At 32.5% G+C, this 24435-nt stretch overlaps 1 protein-coding gene and 1 long non-coding RNA gene across 3 annotated transcripts; one reads left to right on the top strand and one right to left on the bottom strand.

Moving 5' to 3' along the window:
• Positions 1-299: 299 nt before the first annotated feature.
• LOC145189599 (uncharacterized) lies at positions 300-1445 on the top strand. Its single transcript, XR_013847289.2, has 3 exons — positions 300-515; positions 918-1107; positions 1285-1445. It is a non-coding gene; the product is annotated as an uncharacterized LOC145189599 (long non-coding RNA).
• A 1887-nt stretch (positions 1446-3332) lies between these two features.
• On the bottom strand, positions 3333-22783 carry LOC145188956 (uncharacterized). 2 transcript variants are annotated; one of them, XM_090087280.1, is made up of 4 exons: positions 22279-22783; positions 15985-19005; positions 3793-15325; positions 3333-3670 (listed from the first exon to the last, which is right to left on the bottom strand). In XM_090087280.1, the coding sequence occupies exons 1-4, from the start codon at positions 22546-22548 to the stop codon at positions 3666-3668; spliced, it is 14829 nt and encodes a 4942-aa protein (XP_089943406.1). In that variant the 5' UTR covers positions 22549-22783; the 3' UTR covers positions 3333-3665. The 2 variants fall into 2 exon arrangements, with proteins under 2 accessions (XP_089943406.1, XP_089943405.1); XM_090087279.1 differs by having other exon boundaries at positions 3333-15325.
• Positions 22784-24435: the final 1652 nt, after the last annotated feature.

Below are 24435 nucleotides of genomic sequence, written 5' to 3'. Positions count from 1 at the left end.
AAAGCGTGAGAAAATGTAAAGGAAAATAAAAGTTAATTTGACGAACCACGCCCTTTTTCGAATTAAAAATTGTTGAAATAAATAGTGACGAAATAACCACCGATGACCGGAAAAAAAAATTAAAAAAAAAAATATGCGCACGCAGCTATTTTTAATCAGCTGCAGCCACACCTTAGCAACAACACGTGTGCAAACAATAAAGATGATTAACCAAAATTATATGGGCTCAGAAACTGTCAATCAAATCGACAAACTTACTGTCCTAAATATAAATATATAATTTCGAGAATGTCATGCAAAAAATATTTTTAAAGCAATCAGCATTTAAAGTCATTTTTGTCAATAACGCATTCGTATTGAAACCTATTGATTTGTGGGAATTAACATAATCATACAAGTCGGACTTGCGTTAACACCTTAATCATGTGAAGCGCTTGATTTTACGTTGTGTGAAGACGTTAAATAACATTCCCAAACATCTTTTAATTGTTAGTTTATGCAATTTTTGGTGACAGGTAAGTCAAACTTTTGCTAATTAGTTTGAGTTGGTGAATTTCGATAATTATCCAGAATAATTTTCTTTATTTGAACACAATTCAAAGGATCCTCGTAAAAACAAATGATTGTCAGCCAAATAACAAAGAAGTTAAACAAACTGGTTGTCTGTTAAAAATTCTTCTTAAAAGCTCTTTTTCTTCTTACTGGTTGAGATTTTCTTTACTGTTTTACATCCCATATTTTGTTGTGTCATTGTAACGAAAGTAAATGTATTTTACACATCAGCAACACATTCAAGTTGTTCATACTGGGTTGTAAGAAAAACTATAAAAAATTGATATGAAAAATCGATAGGAAAAAATCGACATGAGGAATTGATATGAAAACGGTTAAACATCATTTTGTTTCTTCTTTTATAGTAATAACACTGAAATGGTTTGCGCAGCGAACAGAGAATATAAAGGATATAACAAGGGATGTGATGAAATGCGTATATTGACAAGAGACCCATTATATCAAACACATCCTGACGAGGAAGTGCCTACGGGAGATGACGAAGAAGTTAAGAGTTCTTGAAAATAATCAATGGCAAATGCAGTGTAACAAAATGTAAGTCATTACACAGAAATAAATTGTTTGCCTATAAATACATAAAGTTGTTTGTCAAGTTGGCTGGTAGTCATTAATTTTATTTCATATTGAATGCTTGCTCCAGTAGAATACTTTGAGTATGTTTTACACTCCGTACATTCTATTGAAATCAAACCGTATTTTTATCTTCTTCAGGAAAACCCGACACAACCAAAGGCAGCCTTCGTATACAGTGTATATAAAAATCTCCAAGTCACAATAGTATTTTTTGTAATAAAGCGTAATATTATCTAATGATAATAAGCCTTAAGATTTTATAGTTTCTTCGAATGAGGCCAGTAAATTTAACAGTTTTGTTCAAACCAGATATTTTAAGAAATGAAGTGTTGCAAGGTAAACAACATTTGAGTTGAATTACTTTTTGACGATTTAAAACTTAATTTATAGCCGAGCAAATGGACAAACAATTCCCTTTAGACATATCTTAACGATCAATCATTTACTATTTAACAACTATATTTTAATAAAACAAGAAGCTTTTAAAACTATAAAGTAAAAAGAAATATAACTATAAGTAACAGGTAATACAGCGATGCCAGTAGTTAAAACAAAATATATAAGTTTAAATGCAAACACTGATGTAACGTGCATATCCAAGCAAATTGCGATCCTTAAGTCTAAGGCTACCCTTTCCCCATGTAGACCTCATTTCTAAAAGTGGAAGTAACAAGTAACTGATCGTCCTTATATAAGACAAACTACAGGACAAGTACAAGCCCTATCTATGTACTCCATAATGCTATTTTTTGTTTTGGAATTCAAGCCAATTTCACAAAACAGTTTGTTATAAAATGTTTTACAAAAATAGCTATGCTTTTTACAAATAAATACAGCTTTTTACTTTTTCTTAAATACCTTAACTAGATTAAACATAAAGACATAGTAATAAAAAACATTCTAGTTAATGTTTGAATGAACCTAATTTGTTAACCTAATGACTTGGTAAATAGTTTAAAGATATAAGTTCTTTTTAAGAATTTGTATCTTTGAACTATTTACCAAGTCATTAGGTTAACAAATTAGGTTCGACACTTAAACAAAAATTCTTTAATGAGCAAGTTTTACTATCTGATTAATTCTTATCAAATGATCTGGCGACAGATTCGAAGATGCTTACATTTATCTTGTTTGTAGTTAAAAATTTAATGATATGCACAAATTAAAACATGTTTGTTTAAAGATGCTTTAATTTATGCATATCGTTAAAAATATTTTAATTTATGCATATCATATAAAAAAAATAACCACTTGTTACACTTCAAATGTAATTTTTTTACACTTGCAAAATCAGCAATAAAATGTGGTTTTAGCTGGAAAGAATGGTAATAAATTAATTTTGAAAAATCCAAATTTTTTTTCAGGAAATATTTTTGCTTTAACAACAAATTATGCCAAACAAGAAGGCATTTACATGTAAAGTTATTGCTGCCTGTTGCTAAGTAGTATTAGTTATTAGCCCCGTGGCTTGGGGAGACTTTACACAGTTTTTTCCTTTTTTGTTGAATATATAAGCAATGAGTAATTGAAATACGTTTAAATTGTGCACATATAACTAATGATGTCATGGCAATAGTCTACAAAAATTAGCATTTTAAGTAGCTTTAAATACTGTTTCAAGATGATGATTTGAGATAAGATAAGTTAATGAGTTTTTTCCAGGTTATTTTCAATATTTATAAGGGTTTTTTTTATTCATAAGTGACGCATAATAATCTTTTATTACTCCTTGAAAAAGTTTTACTTATTGAAACAGTTGTTGACCAAGATATGAGTGATTTTCAAAACGTTCGTCATCTCGCCTCATGCTCCCCTATTATTTAAAAATCCCCTCAAAGAGTAAAGTAAATCTGCCAAAAAACCGCATATTACAGTAAATTAACATTTAAATTAAACTCAAGTTCCAAATTAGAAAAGCGTTTCTTAGGAATTAAATTTAGTATATTTGATTTTTGGTAGATTTCTACTAAAAGTGGTTAACAGAACGCATCTATCGAGAATCTAAAATGTACCACACCTTCGGTTAAGATATCAATTCCATATCATACCAACTCTACATCATTTTAATTTCACACCATATAAAGTAAAAATTGCATTAAATTATTGTAGCATTAAAAAGTTATCTTCGCAACACATTATTGTATTCAGTTTTCATTCTTACAAATGGAAGCAGGAAGAATACAAAAGCAAAAATTTGATTTTATTAAAAAAATGTTAATTGATTACAACAATTAAATTAATTTGGAAAATTTTTTATGTTTATTTTTGTTCTTATTACGAAATTTCCAAAAATTTTTCCAACGAGAAACCGGTTTAAACAGGTTTAAATAACAAAAAAAAAAAAAAAAAAAAAAATACGAAACTATATAAAAATTACTAAAAATTTTTTTTTTATCAAAAAAAGAGTCAAAACATAAAGCATTAAAAAATTTGTCATTTTCATTTTACAGTACTGTAACGTCATATATCCTTTTAAAACACTTTAATTGCAAACTGCGAGTAAATTAATGTCCCGGCATTTATTCTAAAAAAAAAATAGAAAATGAAATATATTGGCAAATTTACAAACGCTAGGTTTTCTCAAATCTCTTTAAAAAGAAAATTTTTAGAAAGAATCTTCAAGGTATTCGTTAAGGCTAGCTTTACGTTCATAACTGCGCGAGATCTTGTTCGGGGATGTTTCTTCTATCTTCTTCAGGGATCTTTCTTTCTCATTTTGGCGTTTGTTTGTTTTACTCTGTTTTTTGTAGCTGGTGGTTTTCTCAGCATTTGGCGGGTCCACAGTGTTGATGAGCGTATCTAAATATCGACTCACTCTCATTTTACTTCCATAAGAATCTCTGTTACTACTTGAGCAACTACTGAGTCCTCTGTAAAGATTGTAGGGATCATGAAATTGATAAATTGCTTCCCCATTTTCTCTCCTCACTGGTAAGTAGTCATACAAAAAAGGCTTAGTATATCTTCGATGGATGGGATGGTGATTGTACAGTGACCGCGTATTTGTTGTGACCTTTTCAGGTAACTTAGCGGCATTAACATCGTCAATATACCGCGTAATATTAGTTTTGTTACGGGTTCTTTTTTTCTTTTCTTTTGGTTTTTCTTTTTTGTTTTTTAATTCAATGGAATGTAAATTTTCGGGAGATCGATAAACTTTCCGGAGTGCGCGGTACTTTCTATTCAATATTGATGTCGCTTCTAACGAATCCTCAGTTAGTTCAGATTTTGAAAACTCTGAACTTGAGGAACTGGTATCTGGTAGGCGACTAGTTGGTGTTTTGTATTCTTTTAAAACAGGTTTATTTTTTTTAGATTTTTTTATTAATAAAAGTCTTTTAGGCTTTTTTGAGGGTATTGAACAAGCGCTTGAACATTTTGAAACTTTTTGTACTGATTCACCTCGTTGTGTTTCTTCTGATGTTCTTTTTTGAGCGTAACGCTCGTAATATGTTGGTATAACATTTTGAGAAAACGCTCTTTGCCTTCGAGGTGGTGAATAAGGCGGAGGCGGCCCATTAGGAATTGCCGGTAATCGAAGTATTTCTTGATCTTTATTGCTAGTTTTATCAGGTTTAAGCATATTACTACTCAGCAACTGCGGTTTTTGAATTTTTTTTGAAGGTAAATCTAATTTTTGAACGTTGTTGATTATCTTTTTACCTTTTAACCTTTTTCCTGGATTTCTTTTCTCCTCATGCATATTTTTAGCCCCAGTAGATTTATTTTGCATGAAAGAGTCATTCTCCTTTTTATTAGACAAACTTTGAGTACTTTGGATTTTATTAATGCTCGGTGTAGCCGAAGACGATTGTGAAGGGATTTCTATATACGAAGATCTTGCAGAAAAAGTGGGTTTTTCATTATTACTTTCAATAATTTCAGAACCAGAATCAACAAGAAGCTTTGTTGGTTTTTTTGAATCGAAACAAATCCTATGTACACATTGGCAGACGTAAAAGCATACGCATGAAATGCATGCCATAAAACCTAAAACATATAATGGCAGGAAATATAAAAACCATTCTTCTGAACTAATAGTTTTTCCTCCACTCGGGGCTTCCGATGATGGTACAGTTGCAGATGCATCAGTAGTGTTACAAAACACAACGGAAGCGGAAGTAAGGTTATCAAAAACGCTTATCATTTTTCTTTGCAAGATGACTGGATTTGTAGATTTAAACACTGGAAGCAAAAATGTGTTATATGAATCACTAGCATAGCATGATTGATTTGTAAATAAAGATCTGTTTGCTAATAAAATAACAGTGTTTATAGAGGTAGGTGATAAGGTATTTACTATACGTAAGTTATCTGCGCGATCATTGTAGATGTCATTTTGCAATATCTTGTAAGTTTTAAATAAATCTTCTGTGGGAGAAAATGGCGCCCGAAATACAAGCTTGATGTAGGTACTGCAACATTGCAAAAAGTCAAAAGATTTTGTTATTTTAAAGGTATCAATCACAAAGTTTCCTCGAGGATCGGAAGCTTTAATATTCATTACGCTGAAAGGTTTTAAACTTGAACAATCATTTAGACTATAAAAAATGTAAAGAGTGTCAACTTTAAATGTGACAAAAGAAGAACCATGCTCGGCTGAAAGATTTTCGTCAAGGAGCTCAAAAGACAACTTCTCTTTAAGCATGCTGTCGAAGTAAAACGAATCATCAGCTATTTGATAAACTACAGGTTTTCCACACGTAATATAAAAGTCAGGAATACCGTTTAAGACAATAGGTACACTATTAGAAGCTGATTCAGCATTTTTATCTGCAAAATACGCCACAGGATTTATTTGTAAAACACTTAAAACTGAACAACTCGCTGTAGTTAAGCGCTGAACTTCAGAAAAATTCCCCTTAAAAATTGGTATGTTTAAAACTAAATATATGCGCTGATTAAGAGTAAAATGAAACGAGTCTAAAGATGCATCTGTGATAGAAAGTTTGAGTTTCTTTGCAAGTTCACTAACTATATCTTTTATGTGCAAAACAATCGGTAGACGATGATCTACGCATTGAGACTCTACACTTAACTGAGTTCCGCCTTGTATTCGGTCACCAACTTTTACCTCAACAATCGTTTCTATTTCTAGGCCTCTAGTATTGGTTGCCGTAATTTTGTACCAATAAGAAACAAGTGGTAAAATAGTGTTATCAGGAAAACCAAATAGCATCATTTTTTCATTGTCAAACTGTAGCCAATGATAAAATGGAATTAAGGTTTTGTTTGTAAAAGTCATGATAATTGAAAAATTATCGTCATTTTCGCTATCAGTAAAAACACTTTTGTTGAGACTACGTTCAAAAAAAGACCTGGAATCGAGAAATATTGTAATATTACCACGTGCTATGCTATCGTGTGATTTTGACAAAGTATTCTCTTTTTTACAAGAACTCAAGCGTTGCCAAGTGGTTTTTCTATGTACAAAACCAAACTCTTGATTCAATACCCTCGCGAATTGAGGATTTATTGCCAATTTGTCATTAAACACTTTGCTAAAAAGCTCTTGATTTTCTTTGCAGTTTTCGGTAATGATATTAGTGCAGTTCGTCCATTCGACAGTTACTCTTTGAGGAATTCTGTCACCGCGACGGAAAAAGTTTTTGATGCTAATTTTATCACCCGATAGCTCGCCCAAGAAAATAGAAATTCTTGATAAAAATTTCAGAAGCACATCAATATCAGCAATGTCCATGCTTAAGTAGCTCAGTAATTCTGTTCTTATAATGTAGACGCCAGGTGGTTCTTTTTTTGGCAACAAAACCGTTACATTCACGTCAACAAAAGTATTGCCAAACTTATGTGCTCTAAGAACGTATCTTAAATCTTTATTGGATTTACGTACAAAGTCGTGCGTAACAAATCCGTATATGACAGAGTTCGCTTTGTTAAACTGGATTGGCGAATACTTTGGTAAGCTTTTACTGTCCTCTGAGAGAAGCTCAAATGATTCGCTATTTCTATGTCTTTGCTCTGCAAACAAAATATCAGATACAAAAACTTTAAGCTGACTACATATCTCAAGTGTTAGAACGAGAGGTTCTCCCTTCTTCAGCTGTTTCTTGCTACAATTTCCTGAGTTTACTTCAGAAATAGATATGACACTGAAGTAGTCGGAAAATGCGTTCGTAAAAATTTCGCTTATTTCATTTTTGATGTTTACAAACGTTGACAAAAGGCCATTTTTTTTCACAGAGTCGCATTGATTATAGAGATTATTGCAACTAAAAATTGATACTGAAAACCTCTGATTTGGGACGGGTAAACTCTCTGTTGATATATCATATAAACTGATGTTACTGTTAATAGTTTTTAGTGCATCAATTTTTTGTTGTATAACGTTTCGAAATTGACCTGAGTCTGGGAAAGATCTTTTTGAGACCAATTGAATGTCCAAATAGTTGTCTACGAGCGTTTTTAAAAACTTTAGAGTTAAATTTTTGAAAAGAATATTTCCGTTACCATCTGTGACGCTGAATATGAGTTGATATTCACTTTTTGACATCAGAATATCTCTTTTTATAACTCTTCCTGTTAGAGTCTGAGTCGATGGTTCGAACTTAAGCCAAGTTAACAAAGGTTCTTTAAATACTAAAGACAAGTTTTTTGAGTTCCGTTCTTTGTCACCCTTTGTACTTAATGGTATTTTGTAATTTAATGGTTGACAGAGGCTTACTGCGGCCTCCTCAAGATCTTTTGAATCAGCATCATTTATACACTTATTCAACAATCTACTAGTCGCGTAAGTAGGTAACATTTTTTCAAGCATAGCATTCACAAAACCTTCATTGGGTTCACCTCTATCAGAAACTAAGGATGATAAAACCCGTTCATAAAAGAGGCAGCTCATAGTTTTTGCGCAAATTGTGAAAAGCAAAGAAAAGTTTTGCTGTTCAGTGGATAATGTGACGTTGTAATGATAGTACACTAATCCTTGGTTTTCAAAGTTTAACATCGCCAGCAACTTTTTGCGAAATAATGTCAAAAACTTTATTCTTTCATTTGAAAAATAAACTACACTAGCCTCGATTTCATAAAACTTACGGTGTGAAGTTAAAATGAAAAACTTTAATGTTGTGTTAGATTTCATGCGATCAGAGTCGGTTGCCTCTAAGTAGAATTCCACGTGCTCATGCTTTACAAATATATCAAAGATAACAGATCCATAAAACCTCTGAGATGAAGAATCATAAAAAATATCGGAGCTTACATTTTTTGGATAAACCAATGTTGCCTTGACGGAGAGTGTTCTTGTGTCTCCATCCTTCTCGTCCCAAAAAACATCTTTCTCAATAGTGTAGTCAATTTCTTGACAAGGATCAAGATAGACCCGAACATCTTTCCTAGCAAGTGGAGGAAATTTAGGTTCATCGAGACATTTTTGAAGCTTTATGATCCTGTAGTTAGCGATATTAAACGAATGTTTATAAATCTGTTCAATCTTGTCCAAAGCCTTAAAGTTGCAAACCTCGCTTTCATCGTAAATAGTCCACGTGACGTTCCATGTTAATTTTTCAGCCGAACGAGATTTTCTTATTTTATCGGATCCGATTATTTTATATGAAATAAAATCTATTGTGTTATTTAAGAGTTTCTCCCTTTCTTTTTTCCATTGTATAATTGAAGGAACGTGTGATCTAAATATAGAAACGTTTTCTGGTGGATCAATATCAACAATTTCTGTGATAATAAATTTATCTAATCTCGATCCCAATACGAGTGTAACTTTGAATTCGAGGTAGGCTAAAGCTTTTCTACTATCTTGTATTTTGAATATGAATTTATATCCGTCTTTTGGTTGTCTTGCAGCTACTTCATGACTTCCAACAAAATAAAGCAGTTTTGAATTTTCTTCAAAAAAAATCCAATCAGACTTAACTTTAAACCCGTTTGCAGCGTACAGTAAAGAAAAATTTAAAATACTGCCGTCCTCATCATCAAATGCTAAATTATCCGGAAGTCTCTTCTCCATAAATGAATATGTGGGAAAGTTGTCAATATCAAAGGTACGATTCACTTTAGGAGGGGTGTTGAATGAATCCTCGCATATTGGCTCTTTGTGTACTGATATAAACCTAGGAATGTATTCTGGAATCATAAAATTTGATAGTTCATTTGCAACTGATCGTTGCCTGTCTTCAATGAGTTGTAAGAAATGATCTATGGTTAAATAATCACACGGAGCGTATCTCATCGAGCTGTTTGCAACAGTGATTTCAATAAACACGCCATCTGCTGCTTTGAATGCTGATTTTAAAGTCAGTGATGTATTCAAGTATGTTGAAAGCTTATTAAAAATAGCAAGTTTCTCTTGCAAGCAAGATTTCTTCTGCGTAAAAGTAATTTGGAACAAAAGAGAAACAGAAAAACTGTGAGAGATTGTTGGTTCTAATGAAAAGTTTATTATTGTACTTATGTCTTGTCCTGATGAATCGGTTGCTGTCAAAGCAAGAGAAAACTTCTTGTTTGAATACTTTTTTAAGATCTCGTCCGAAAGAATAGCATATATCGTCTGATCTTTTGTAGAAAATTCTAACCAACATAGGTCTGGAGAAGACATAGTTAATGACAAATTTCTGGTCCATCCATCTTCGATATCGAAGAATGTATTTTTAGGAATTTGAAATATCAAGTATCCCTTAGAAGGAACAATGATGTCAGATATTTTATGCATCAACACCGGTGCATTACCAACTGTACATAGTGATGAATTTACTTCAGTGAATTTTTCAAGGTCGAACTCGGGCAACATAAAAGCAGTAATTAGTTTTTTATCTCCGTTATCTAATCTCATTGTTGAAGAAACATTTTTAATTTGTTTATAATAATCAGTTGTTGTTAAAGAGCAATTCAAAAATGTTAGGGCTATGCTTTGATTATCAAAATAGTTGACTAGTTTTACGGCGTATGACGCGTTGTAACTGAAAAATAAATTAAGTTTTGCGAAAAATGCAGTAATTTGCAAAAAAGTTGAGACTTTGATATTTGGTCTGAAACGAACGGACAAAAAGTAACTTGCGGTGGGAAAATTATCAATGACCTCTATTATTAATGGAATACGAGCAAACTGATATTTTGAATCTCTGGCATTTAAATAGTACCGATAAACAACATTTTTTGCTGAATCTGATGTAAATAGGATGTGGATTTCACTGTTTTCCAACGTCAGCCAGTAATTTTTTGGTGTATGTGTGAGATTTTCAAATGTTATAAATAAATAAAGATTGCGAATATTCCCATCTTCATCATCCAGAAAGGTGTCGAATGGAATCTTAAATACATTTTTTTGACAGAACCTTGGTCTAACTTTCAACTCTTTTACGTTGGCTTGCGGGGGGCGGTTCTGTCTCTTGGAAAGTGACGTTTTAATCACAACGCAGTTGTTGATTTTTGTTCCGCGAATATCTTTAAGGAAAACTTCTTTTGCCTCACATCCCGAAAAGGTTAGCTTGATAATATTTTGTTCTGAAGAATGATTAAATAAATAAATTGATGATGTATTTTTTTGAAAGTAAATATATGATAAATGTTCTAAAATGTTCTGCAAAATTGTAAATTCACTTTTTATTGTAGTTGGGCAAGCGAGTATAACTTCAATGCTGTTTTCTTGCTTCGGTATTTCGTCACAAATTTTAAATGAAATCCATTTATAAGCAACTCCCCCATTATATTCAAACGCAGCAAGTAAAAATTTATATCCAGCTTCTGGTTCGCGAATTCGCACATAATCCGTTGGTATTCCATAAAACTCCATTGCTGATTCATTGTAATGCAGCCAAGATATTTCTGAAATATTTTCTGAAATCTCAGATTTATTTACATTCATCACTTCTGTTACATATTGTTTTTCAAAATTTGTTGTGGGATTGAAAAAAAAGTTTTTTGGTAACGTAAAACGAAAAACGCCACAGGCTTTCACACATACCGCTGATTTCATGTAAACATTCGATACAACTGCATTGTTTACGCAAGGGCCGGAAAGCTCATCAATTACAGAAAGGTCGATAAATTCTGGCATAAACACAGACACTAAACTTTTGCTGATGAACTTTTGAACTTTATTCTTTGAACTTTTACCTGTGCTACTGAACAACAACGATGAAACATAGTCGACTTGTTTATAATTGCATGTTTTTGGGTTACTAGTACAGAAACCAAATTTTACATAGAATCTAGAACTGTTTTGAACCAAATCAACTATCATAATAGAATCCATTTTAAGATAAAGTACAAGTTTTGACTTAAATTTATCTAAGAGAAGAGCTTCGTTAGCTGAAGTGCTTAAGTTTACTTTGAATGTAACAAAAACATGATAAGGAAGGTCTATTGCGCTCACTGGGGCAAAATCAATATTCACTGGAATTATCCGCTTGTGACTGTCTGAGTATTCAGCTTGAAGTATATATTTCCTTAGAAATTCATTTGTTCTGGCACGTGTGACCCCATAAATTACGTTAGTTTCTTGATTTAGCTGTATCCAAGATTGAGGTGAGACCAGAGATCCGTTTTCGTATCGCAAGGTTATTGATTTGGGTGATTTTTCTGAGCCAACCGTAAAAAGATCTTTGGATACATTGAATGCTATTGATTTGCAGTGATTTATATAAATTGAAATTGGGTTAAGTTGAATGAGTTGAGGGGATAAGTTAGATTCAGTAAACGGAAGTGTAGTAGGAGTCTCTAAGCATAAATTCATGTATAAACTCTTTAGGCTTAAAACAAAAAAATCTGGTTTTAAGATAGTGCGAAAGTTAACTTGAACGTTGCCGTATGAGTCAAAGAGCATTTTATTTATTTCGTTTATTTTTTGGTGCGGACATATTTCAAATTTTAAACTGCAAAACGTCCAGGTAAAAATGTAAATATTTCCTTCCCTAGTTTTATTTTGAAGCGATACAGGTAGAACATCCGGGTTGTCTGTTGTACCGAAATAAGTATTTATTCTGTGTATTAGTTGCATTAGAATATCTGTTATTGCTTGTGATTGAATGACCATTAATTCCAATACTAATTGATAGCTTATTTTATTTTGGAAATTTATGTTTTTAAAAGATAAAGGCATGCTTGTTGTCAGTCCAAAAGAATCAGAAGCGGTTAGCAAGTATCTAAAGTCGTTGTTTTGCACTAGTATATCAGACAGTTTAATCATTCCATATATTGTTGACGAGCTCGAATTAAATAAAATCCACGAACTCATCATGATTTCTTTAAGGTTTATATCGAGAATATTTAATTTTAAAGACGAAGTGTTTCCGTCTTCGTCGGTAAATATATCTTCTGGAATTTGATAAACAAATGGCTTGCAAAGGTCCACATAAAGCGGTGGAATGAAGCGAGTTATTATTGGTGGTTGGTTTTTGTAATAAGAGATTTGTAAAGATTCAGTAGGTTGAATGCAATTAGAACTCAAGTAAAAGTTTATATCTTTTACCGAGTAATAAGATTTCATTTTTTCAATCAGTGCGCTGCTTATTTGCTCTTTTTCAAAAAGCCTGCTCTGTAGGAAACTTTTAGCTTTGTACGGACAACCCTCATTTAGAGAGGTACAGTTGCTCCAAGATAAAAATACAGATGGCGCTCTCCTTACGAAGTTTAGAACTAACATATTGGAAACATCTTTGTCACCTAAAAAAGAACTGATTTGACTTGCTAAAAAAATTTGCTCTATCAAATCTGATGAATTGAGGTCAAAAAACCTACTTAAAGTCATGTTGACAACAAAAGTCATATTTGGTTTAGATGGGATTACAAGATTTAATTTTGTATAGGCGCTTTTTCCCCCTCTGTCAGTTGCCTCTAAAAAGTAAACAATTTTGCTACTAACGGTTTTAAAGTCAGCCACTTTTGAAAAACCATACACAACTTGTGTGGATTCCACAAACTGAACCCAAGAAGTTTTTGAAATTGGTTGAAGATCCTCCGTGAGTAATTTTAGTTTCAATTCCCGTGTGTTTCCATCTTCAATGTCAACAAATGTATCTTCCGGAATTCGAAAACTGAAAGTTGAGCAAACCGGAACAAATACATCGTCAAGGGGTTGTTTAGCTACAGGTGCATTATTGAGGTTTTGGTTTGTTGGAATTTTGGCTAATGCTCCATCTGAAGTGGGTAATGGTAAACATGATCCTGAGGTGTTGAACTTGCCCCCTATCATTACAAACTCTGGGACCATTGCCAATGTAAACTGAGTATTGAGATTTGATTTATCGAAAAGTTTATCTCTTAATTTGTTTGTTTCCGGATTACAAGAATCATCAACGCTGCAATTATACCAACTCAAAATCATATGAGGATATATCAGCGAAGTTCTCGAAAAGTTTATAACTTCTATGTTTCTGGTATCCTCTTCTCCTAGGAACGTGGCTATTTTATTTAATAAACGTGTTTTCACTTCAGAATCATTGTAGCTAATATGTAAATAACTATAAAACGTGATGAGATGAGGAGGTGTTAATTGTGATTCTAAGACCAAAATATCGATCTGCTGTGAAACTGTTTCCCCGTGTTTGTCACTGCAAGAAAGATAGTAAGAGAGAGTTTTGTTATGAAGCTCGGAAATATCAGACGACTTAAGAATACCAAAAAGTTTTTGAGATTTTTCATTGAGGTGCAACCATTGTTTTAAACCAGGACGCTCTTTATTGATCAAAAGCAGTTGTAAGCGCAGATTAGGAGTGAACCCGTCTTCAGCGTCATAACAAAAGTTCTCGGGAATTTTAAACTCGAACGACTTGCACTTTTGAGCAACCAGTATCGGTAATCTAGTTTTTATCACAGGTGGTGAGTTTGATTTTGACTCATCTATTTTTTGCGAAGAATCTTCAAATGCGATGAAATTAGCTATAAAATGCGGAGCCATCGTTTGCTCATTCTTCAATTTATCAGAGCACAGTGGTAAAACAGCCAACGTTGATTGTGATATTACGATATTTGGTGCTAAAAGATTAACTACTGCGTCCTGCAAATTTTCATCTTTTCCGTAAATTAGGGATTTAATTTTTTGAAAATTAACATTTGAGCATTGAAGGTTGCATGGTATCCAGTGGATAGTCATATAGTTATAATGTTTACTTACAGCATGTATTAAAAAACTAGAATTTTCTGGGAAATGTCTTTGCAACCACGTTTTCAGTCTAAGAGTAATTAAGGCATGCATATCAATATCATTTAAATGACTTCCTACAATAAAACCAGTGAAAGAAATGTTGTAACTAATTGATTCATCTTTCGTTTTTATCACAGTTATAGTTTGCGCGACAGTTAATCCGTTTTTATCAACAGCAGCGATTTGAAAAAATGAGGGCGACTCAGCGATAGATTTAAAAGTTAACGTCTGCGTTAAGGCGTTAAATAGAAGATTTTCGTTTGTTCCTTCTATTTTTAAACTACGGGTCAAACCATCTTCAGGATCAAAAAATGCATCTTCGTGAAGTTTATATTCGGTGAGTTCGCACGAGTGAATATATATTATTGGTATTGCTTTTAAAATTATGGGTGGTAAATTAACAACTGTAAGTGAGTAAAGAGAAGGCATTTTATGAGTTGGTAAAGAGGTTAAATTATTGATTATTGAAGACTCGGTTGAATGTGCATTTGATTTTATAGGTGACACAGAGTTAAACAACTCTGAAGTATTCTCCACCAACATATTTGCTGCAATTGCACAAGAATCTTGTATTAAAAGTTCAACTCCTAAAACCTCGTATTCGGGTAACATGAATAAGTAAAACTGGTTAGAAGGTTGTTTATCACTTAAGAGTTTCTTCTCAAGGGCAGCAATCTTAATCTTTGGGCATAAGTTTTCTTCCTTTTCACATGCAAACCATTCTAACAATATTCGATTACCGGTAACTTTGACGAAAGTAATGATTTGGATTTTAGTCGTCCCAATAAAATCTGTTAATTTATGCCAGAGAGCAATTTGTTGATTTGTTTCAACTTCATCACCAGCTTTCGATTGAAATGTTGTGGAGATTTTGTAGAAGTAGTGAAGTCTCTTCAATGGAAAAATAAAATGGATGTCAGCTGCAACCGAAAAGCCGTCGGAATCTGTTGCTTTCAGCATGTACTGATTCTCTTGTTTATTAGTTAAATAATCGTAATCACTCAATTTCAAAAATCCGTAAAGACGTAAAAGTTGTTTATCCCACTGTATCCATGATGAATTAGTGACCTTTAACAAAAAAATGTTATACAAAAAAAAAGTATAAAATAGCCCCAATTGATACTTTTCAGTTTGTAATCGGTTATTTTTTTTTTTCCATGGAAAGCTTTTGTCAACAGTTGACTCTCCGAAACCCATAAGTTTAAAATGGCTCCGCCCTCGTTTTGAATGATAAAAACATTAACTATCCGGCAACTATACAACTTAAAGGAGTAGTCTATCACACGCATTGTTTTAGTCGTTGTTAGTTCTGTTTCAATTCAGTTAAAAAAAAATTTGACTTTTAAAAATAGCCATAAGTATCAGACAACTTATTCGCCAGTAAGAGCTGTCAAGAAGTTTTTAAGGCACTGCGATGTGCGATCATTGTTTACGTTGTTTGAAAAGAAACTTTAAATGTAAATGAAACGGAGAATCGAAAAAAAAAAATTATTTGGCTCAACTTTTTTTTTTAAATTTTCAAAAATAGAGAAAAAAACTGGGAATAACAAGAAAAACTTATTACTTTTTTTCTTAATGAAAGTAGTTAAAAAGCAACGAGTAAATACCTCGCTGTATTTAAACCAGTTGACCAGAAAGAAAACAAGGGAAGGCTTAAAGAATTAATAAATAGAAACCGTCGTTAATATAAAAAAAAACACAGGCAAATAATGTAAGAAAAAAATCACCTTTCCCTCAGTTTTGTGTAGCAATTCGATTTCAAGTGCTTTTGCGTTGCCATCTTCTTGATCAAAAAAAGTGTCAGGATTGAGATAATAAACAACTGACTTGCAAAAGCTCACGAAAATTCTCGGTATTGCAATTTGGATTTTAGGACCTGTCGACCAGCCTAGAGTACCCATCACCAGAGGCGAAGTTGGTTGAGGCAAAGTTATTCGATATCGAGAGGACGCTGAGGTGGGAGGGAATCTTGTGGTTTTGATGGATCTTTCTTCATGGTAATTAAAAGCTGAAAAATTTTCAGCGCAATTTCCAAGTTTTTCTATTTTTAATTCCAAGACAACGATATTTGGAATAAAATCTGAAAAGATGGCGCTTACTTTTATATTTGGTCCAAATGTTACATTTGATTCAAAAGCTTTATTCATCCAGTCGTTCATTTTCTTGTAATCACAAAGACCAGCGTTGGTTGAATAATTATAAATTAACGCAATTGTAGATAAACCTCTTTCTCTGCTAAAACTTTTTAACTCAGTTTTTTTTGATGTTTTCATTATCTGGGTGAATCTCGTTAAAAACGTTATTAACAGTTGCAAATCATTGTCTAAAGAGTTTACATCATCCCTAACAATAACTTTAACAAGGATTCCTACCGGTGCCATAGCCCCACGCGTCGCAACTAAGTTTATTGTTAAGTTTGTCATTTGTTGTCGAGAATTGATAGCTATAAGTTTAAAATGAAAAGCTTTTACTTTATCTTTTTGCATCATATCAGCAGTTAATGCAGCATAAATCTCTTGGCGTTCAGAGTGAAACTGAATCCATGAGTTCTTACCCAGCATTCTTCCGTCTAACTCAGTAAGTTTTAAAACTAAATGTTTGGTGTTACCATCTACGTCATCTAGAAACGTATTATTCGGGATGAAATACCGAAAAATATCAAAAGTGTTGACTTTGAGATTAGGTATATAGTTCATTATAATTGGTGCATTTTTAAACAGTTTTGGAAGTGGTCGACTGTCATCAAACGTATTCCCTTCAGTGTCATGGAATGAGCCCTGAATATTTCTAATATGCGGTAGTAATGAGGAAGCAAACTTTACTGTTGCAGAACCATCTTTTTTTAAGATTTCGTTTCTCATTTCTCTGACCGCAATAGAACTTTTATTAGCAATTGAAACGAAGGACAGCTTCAACTCAATCAATAGTGGATACACTCCTTTCCTATCAAACCCCATTAAAATTAAATCAGACATTGAGACCCAACCTCCAAAGAACTTTGAAAAAGCTTTCAGCAAGTTCATCAAGACAAATTTGTCGCTTTTGAATTCATCGTAATAGGCATCGAATGTAAATGTAAACCACCTGCTCACAAAAGCTAGGTTTCTACTTGGTATAACCTTCACTGTTACTGTTGTTGAGTTTTGAGAAGAGTCTGCAGCTGTCAGGTTAATCCATCCGATATTAATTTTGTGTTTGTATTGGTAAAAGAAGAGGGTTTCATTATGCAAAATAACAACAACACCATCAATTCTAGAATCATCTATCCAAAATGTTAAATTGTCTAAGAAACCGTCTTCACTGTCAACAAATGTTCCCGTTGAGATTTCAAAAACTGTCGTACGATTTTCCGATAAAATAAAATCGTCTACTTGATATATAGCTTGCGGAGGATTGTTAACTCCGCATTTTGAAACCAACGCTGTTCTAAAATTAAATTTCGGCATGAGAAATATTTTGAGACTTTTATTGAAGTTTGCTGAAATAGCAGAAATGTCTTCCCTACAATTGTCACAAGTTTTCACGGTAAACAGCATCGAATAAACTAATCTATGTTTGTAAAAAGAACGGTAAACATTCAGAACGAAGAAGTCACCTGAATTAATATTGCTAAAAATGGTGACTTTGTTGATGAGTTCGGTTAAGACGTGTATAAAAGGTGTCCTGTCTGCTAAAGTGTCAACAATAAGCGCTACATAGTCACAGTAAGCTGACACCGCTTTGTTGCTATTAGAAACAGGAAATTTGATCTGAATAAAAATGCTAGCTGTAACAGACGAGTTGCACTGATCGGTTACTTCTGCAAAAAATTTATACCCCTCCAAAGGTTGTTTTTGGAATACGCCAACTGTTGCAAAGATGTATATTAGTTTTAAGACTGAGTTAAACTGGATCCAGTCTTCGGGGTTGATTTCGTTGCCATTTTCCCATTTCAGCTTTAGTTTTAGCATCCTTAAGTTTCCATCTTCATTATCATTAAACAGATTCTCGCTGAGTGCGATATGCGTGAATATATTCGAATTGACAATGAATAAAATGCTTTTTTCTTTTGCAGTGGGAGGAGTATTGTTTGAACAATCGAGTTTAGGTAAGTTAGATTTAAACATATCAGGAATATCTAAGTAAGGAAGCGCTCTTCTCATAACTCTCTGTCGCACAGAGTTTTGTGAACTACTTAAAAGCTTTTGGGTTGAATTTAGTCTAGGGATAATACAGTCTCTTTTTAGATAAATGTTATCATTAACTAATGTGTATATGACTATTCCCAAGATATGGATACTGTCATACGAAGTTAGAGCATATGTTAGTTGATGGAAACGACATTGCTCGAGTTTTATTGCAACAACCAACTTTGCAGTGGACTTCTCTCCCCAATTCAGTATTGCTTGAAAATTATCGGTAATGTTATTAAGAACCCTATAGTTTTTTACGTTTGCCTCAATTACCTGAACAATTTCCATTTCTTTTAATAACGTCAGAGATGCTTTATCCTCTCCCATAAATACCTCAATTATAGCGTCATATTTCATCACAGATGGTTTTAGATTTATTTCAATATTGATTACTTCCATCTCCTCTGTTGCCTCTGTTGTCTCTTTTACATTTACCTCATAGTTTGTAATTGATTTTGAGACACGACAATAATACGATAAATGAAAACTTCCCAAGAGTTCAGAATGTGGTAACCCAATCAACATAGTAAGTTCTTGATGAAATTCTATCCAATCTTCCGAAGAACTTTTTTTTTTCTAAAGTTATAAATTTATATTATATTAAGAGATAAATAATTCTTTTGTACTAATACATTAACTTGTTATGCATTCGATGAATTGAATTTAATGAAAGGAATTGGAAGTGCGCCGGCAGACACAGTGAGAAAGCCCCAAACAACTACGCGAACAAAAATCAAAAGGCTGTTAAATCAGCAAGTTTTTGATATATTTTGAAAGCACATATGTTGACATATTCTCATCAAAAAATAGAACCTTTTAACAACTTTAGTTCCTATGAAATTTTGCACCAAATTTTGAAATTTGGTGCAAATTTTGGTGCACCAAATTGCTTAGAAATTGGCCTATAAATGCCCTTGAATCGATAACTCGAGAACGGTTCTACCGATTTTAACTCTTGTTGGAAAGGTATTAACAAGTACTTTTTGAAAAAAAGTTTGAAAATTTTTTTGGAACGCCAAGTCCTAAAATTTTCTTCTAATTCTAAGAAATTCTAAGAAACAACTTCTTAGAAACTGCGCGACCTAGACAACCAAAATTATTGCCATTTTGGTATGGGTGCATGAACCAGAAAGGTTTTTCAACATTTTTGAGATAACTTTAATCCCAGAGGTCAAAATAAAGATAATCTAAAGAATTTTTTTTTTTTTAATTTTAACTTTTTGTTGATACTTAGTTTCAAAAACAAAGTATTAATAAAATGTTACACAATTTCATATATAAATTCATTTTCACCACTTCATTCAAAATTGTTGTCATTTTAAAATTGCTTGTTGGTGACTGCAAGATCCTCTATTATTTCCATTTCAATATTTATGGAAGCTTTTGGGTTAGTAGCTGGAACATTGTCTTCTGATTTACAACCTACTAAAAACTCTTTAACCATCTCAGGCAATTCTATAGACTTTTTCAGTTTTTATTGGTAGCGCACTTTCAAGTTCAATTCAAGCTGAACTTGAATTGAATTTAGGATCAGAGACTTTTTAAACCAAAACTTTTTAATTGACACAACAAATTCAAAGTCAACTAAAACAAATTTACAGTTTGGCAGATCAATTTTCACTTGCACTAATTCTGCCATTTCCTTTTCAACATCTGCTTTTGTTCTAAGAATGATTTCCGCACATTCTTTAGTAAACTCCAAAACGATTGATCTACATAACCTCACACTTTGAGCCATTAAATTTGTCTAGAAAATATTGCTGCTCTAACCGTATGCTGCTGTTGGTGTTATTGTTGTAGCTAGTAAGCCGGAATCCTGTTTAGCACTTCTTGAAAGCTTCTGATTGTACTGTTATTGACTGGAACTTCTATCTCATCCCCAACTGCAACAACACTAAATTTTCAAACTCGTTGCTTTTAGCATCCAAATTTTCCATAATTTCTGCACTTTTAACCCAACGATACATTTTGCAATGTGCTCCATCAAACCTTGTAATTTTACTTAAACTTTTATTTCACTAACTTTGATTCTTTTTGGGGTGGTATGCAACTATCCATCGCTTTTGTAGCGATTTTTTTAACTTGGAAAATGATGATGATCCACTTGCTGAAATGCTTCATACTGCACTCTGGAGATATTCGTACTAAGTATAATTTCCAAAGCTTCTTCTCCTGGCATCTGTGTTGTGTTTTTTTGACAGTTTTTAGAAAAATTCTTTCGAATTTTCTTTGTTTTCGACATCTTGTGATAAAACTTTCACCAAACTAAAATCTCTTTTTTTTAAAAAGTTTTTCTGCGTGAAGCAAAACTTTCTGCGCTGATTCATATTTAAGATCACTTACTTAAGATTAAGATTAGGACTTTAAGATTAAGATAAGACTTTAAGATTACTTCTTCGTCTTTTCTGATATTCCGTCGTTTGCCGTCAAGTGTTTAAAATCTTTCTTTGGCCGTCCACACTTCTTAAACGTAGATTTCTCTGCTAATGTCGATGTTTTTTCTTCGATTAAATCCTTCACGTTGAGTTCTCCATCAACCCAAGTTGAGTGATGGCTATATAACAATCTTTTTTGTAGTTACAACCCCTCATATACGCAGAGTAACGTTTATTCTCCTCATACACGCGGAGCAGTCATTATCGCAATTTCGTTTGATAGTCTTTTTTACTTTCACTAGTTTTTTACGACTTTCCTTATTGTCATTTTTACTTTCGATGAAAATAATTTAATTACTCGTTCAATATTTTCTACAACTTTTCAAGTTGAAGTGATCAATGATGTCCTTTCTTTGAAAAATCATTGTAAAGTTTTCAAAAAAACCAACAATGAAAAAAACAAAAATATCAAAATCAGATAATGAAGAAGCGATGGTCATCCAGAAATAAAACGTAGAACTTTCATTTGGTTTTCAAATATTGAAGAGGAAATAGAAGAGAGAAACTGTAAAAAGTGTTCAAAAACGACTTTCCCCAGGAAAATCATTTTTGAACACATTTTACAGTTTCAATATTTGAAAACCATGAAATTCCTATTACTAGCAAATGGATGAAAAACACCAACAACTACGCATCATCAGCGCACTACGAAAGTATTTTTTTTTACTTTGGAATGCCAATGCAAAGTCTCAGTCAGAGGCAACAGAGCACAGTTTTACTCTTTCACATTTAAAGATTTTACAAAAATGATTGGCATTAACCACATCTTTCTTTTAGCAGATAAATGCAGAGCCAAGAGTACAAACAGTATAGACCGGATTAAACGCAAAACACAAACGAAGCGCAAACGCAAAACGCAAATGAAAGACACAAAAAGAGTAGTGATGTTTTCACAAACGGCGACTTCCGGGTGACGAGGAAAGAAAACTGCAAAAGCCCTTGCAAAATTATTGATCTGCACGAGTAACCATAAAAAAGCTTACTCAAAGCGAACTATTTCTAGGAAGGCGCATTCGCACAATAATCAAAATATGATGAGCTACTATACAAAAATGAAATATACTTAACTAGTTGAACGTAAAGCCACCCAAAGAAATCTATATGTACATCCGGTATTTTAACCAAAATAATACTTAATAAACATCGGTAATAGTAATATTATCGTATAGTGAAAACGAGAAGTAACACGATATCAACGCGATAATAACAGACGAAAAAACAGGAGTAACACGATATCAGCATAAAAACTGTGCTGGCGGACGGAAAAGATCAGAGAAAGAGTAACACATTATAAACTTGTATAAAAAGAATAAATAAGAAAACATTGTTAATGTATACAATCCTCAATTTATAGTTACAAAAAAATATTTGGTAAAAGTTATTATTCTAACTTAATTTTGCTAAGAAATCTTACCTCGAAACATTGCGCGAACTCAAGCCTGTAAATAAAAATCTTGCCGGCTTGCACAAAAACTCTCCTCACATGATCTTTTTCTTTTGGGTCTTGACTGGAAAGAGTTACCTTTGAGGTAATATAGTTTGGACTAGAATTGTCAATCTTCAACTCACGTTCTAACCATTTTCGGTGAGTTAGTTTCAATTCAACCGACGCAACATAAGAAAAGTTCAAGTGAGATATGTAAACTGCAAAAAAAGCGACAAGTATCTTCATCCTCCTGCGCATACACACGTTTACTAAGAGTTTGTTTCGCAACTCGGTCGTGAAATACTGTTTTGACGAAGATTTTGCGACATTTTAAAACCAAAAACAAAGCCAAAGTTTGACCAACTTTTAAAATTAAAATTTTAAAATAATATAGATAAAAATTTTCAAAATGTTTTGAAGTTTTTTCATTATTTTTTTTTAAAAAATGATAATCCAATATTGTGATATAGCTTTTGTGCATCTGCTTATATGTAAAATTTAAAAAATTTCAGCGTTCATTTTGTGGAATAACATGCTTCAAATGATCTCAATAGAAATCAGCCGAGTATGTCTCGTTTAGTCCGATTTATAGTTAAAAAAAATAAAAGATTTAATTACTGGCTTTATATAATTTTTATTTTTATTTTTAGCATTAAAACAGAAAAAGTGGATACAAAATATTTTTAAACTTTTTAGCTTTATCAGCACATGATAAAGTGACCTCAGTTTACGCCAAAAGTGAAAAAAAGTTGACAAAAATCCCTTGGCTTTACTTAGATCAGTGTTTTCCGATGTTGGGCCCACGCATAAATACTGGATAACACGCGTAAATACGCGATAAGTATTCAAAATTTTTTTTAGAAGCGAAATTTTAAATTTCACTTGTTAAATTTAAAATTTCGAATTTGAAATAAAAACGCATGTTTTTATTGCCTATTTGTTTTGCCACTGGAATTTCAACTCGTTTAAATTTTTATCCCAAATCAAAATTTTCGTCGAAATTTTTGGTTCTGGCTGGATTAATTTTTGAGATCATTTTAGGGTTTTTTTTTATGTTCATTTTTTGGTTCATGTTCCAAATAAAACGTTTAAGGGTTATCCCCATTTTATTTATAGGGATCTTACAAAAATATAGATTATTGCAATCTATAGTAAAATTTATTTTGCAATTTTGTAAAATGCAAGCCGAAGGTTTATAGGTTTCGAGATGGCAGCCAATGACACAAATTGTTGGGTCTTTTTTATCTTGAAATTAATCTTACTTTAGGACAAATGCATTGACTTTGAAAACAACTCGCATCGCGATTACGTGATACAAGTCACAGCAGTCATCAAGTAAAGCGCTAGAATTTTTAGCGCTATCGCAACACAAATTAATAAAGCTTCAGTTTTGTTATTTTATTTATTTTATCATATCTTTTAATTATAAATTAATAAAGCTTCAGTTTTGTTATTTTATTTATTTTATCATATCTTTTAATTATAAAAAAAAAATTGATCCGTAACGAAAATTTTTTAAACCACAAAAAATTTAACAGTAACTCTAAATTTACGTATAAAACTAAAAATAAAACAAAAACCAAACTTTTTCAAAACTTCTTATTAATTTAACTTATCGATGTCTTTAGTTTTGAATTAAAAAAAATGGAACAAAAAGTTTTTCTTTGACCGAAACTTCTCGAAACTCGAAACCAAATTTTAATTCTATGTCACATCGAACCTTATCTGGAGTATTCAGACCTTATTGATTAGAAAACTTGCCAATTTGTCTTTTACGGATATCTATAACTGCCAATTTTTCTTTTACGGGTTTTATTTTAACCCACACTAAGAAAAGACCATTCATATTTAAACTATATTTGCTGCCATCTTCACTTATTGAACTAAGTGGGTTAGTCAAATCTATACCAAACATATACTATAGAACTTGAACCTTTACATATGTATGTATGTAAGGAAGAAATTGTGTTTAAAGTCCGCCAGCGTATGCCTTGTGGACTACCTACTCCTCTCCAGGGAAGACCCAGTAGCGCGTCGACTCTGAGTTTGCCTCTCCTTTGAAGAGCGGGCGACAAAAAAAAAAGAGAAGTATCAGTTTAATACAAGCACGCCGGCCTAGCCAGCTCGCTCAATCTTAGCCATTAG

The sequence above is a fragment of the Hydra viridissima genome, unplaced genomic scaffold, assembly GCF_058129835.1.
Source record: "Hydra viridissima isolate aposymbiotic clone 2 unplaced genomic scaffold, HvirCarnegie_v1 scaffold_5, whole genome shotgun sequence".
NCBI lineage: Eukaryota > Metazoa > Cnidaria > Hydrozoa > Anthoathecata > Hydridae > Hydra > Hydra viridissima.
This window is presented reverse-complemented; position numbering and strand designations above follow the sequence as displayed.

What these genes read in the sequence shown, in the direction of transcription:
- LOC145188956 (XM_090087279.1), bottom strand. Translation starts at nt 22,548, where the DNA reads ATGCGCAGGAGGATGAAGATACTTGTCGCTTTTTTTGCAGTTTACATA. An exon ending in AGTTCGCGCAATGTTTCGAG is followed by an intron (nt 19,006 to 22,278) that starts GTAAGATTTCTT and finishes TTATAACTTTAG; the next exon opens with AAAAAAAAAAGTTCTTCGGA. An exon ending in TACACAAAACTGAGGGAAAG is followed by an intron (nt 15,326 to 15,984) that starts GTGATTTTTTTC and finishes TTTTTGTTAAAG; the next exon opens with GTCACTAATTCATCATGGAT.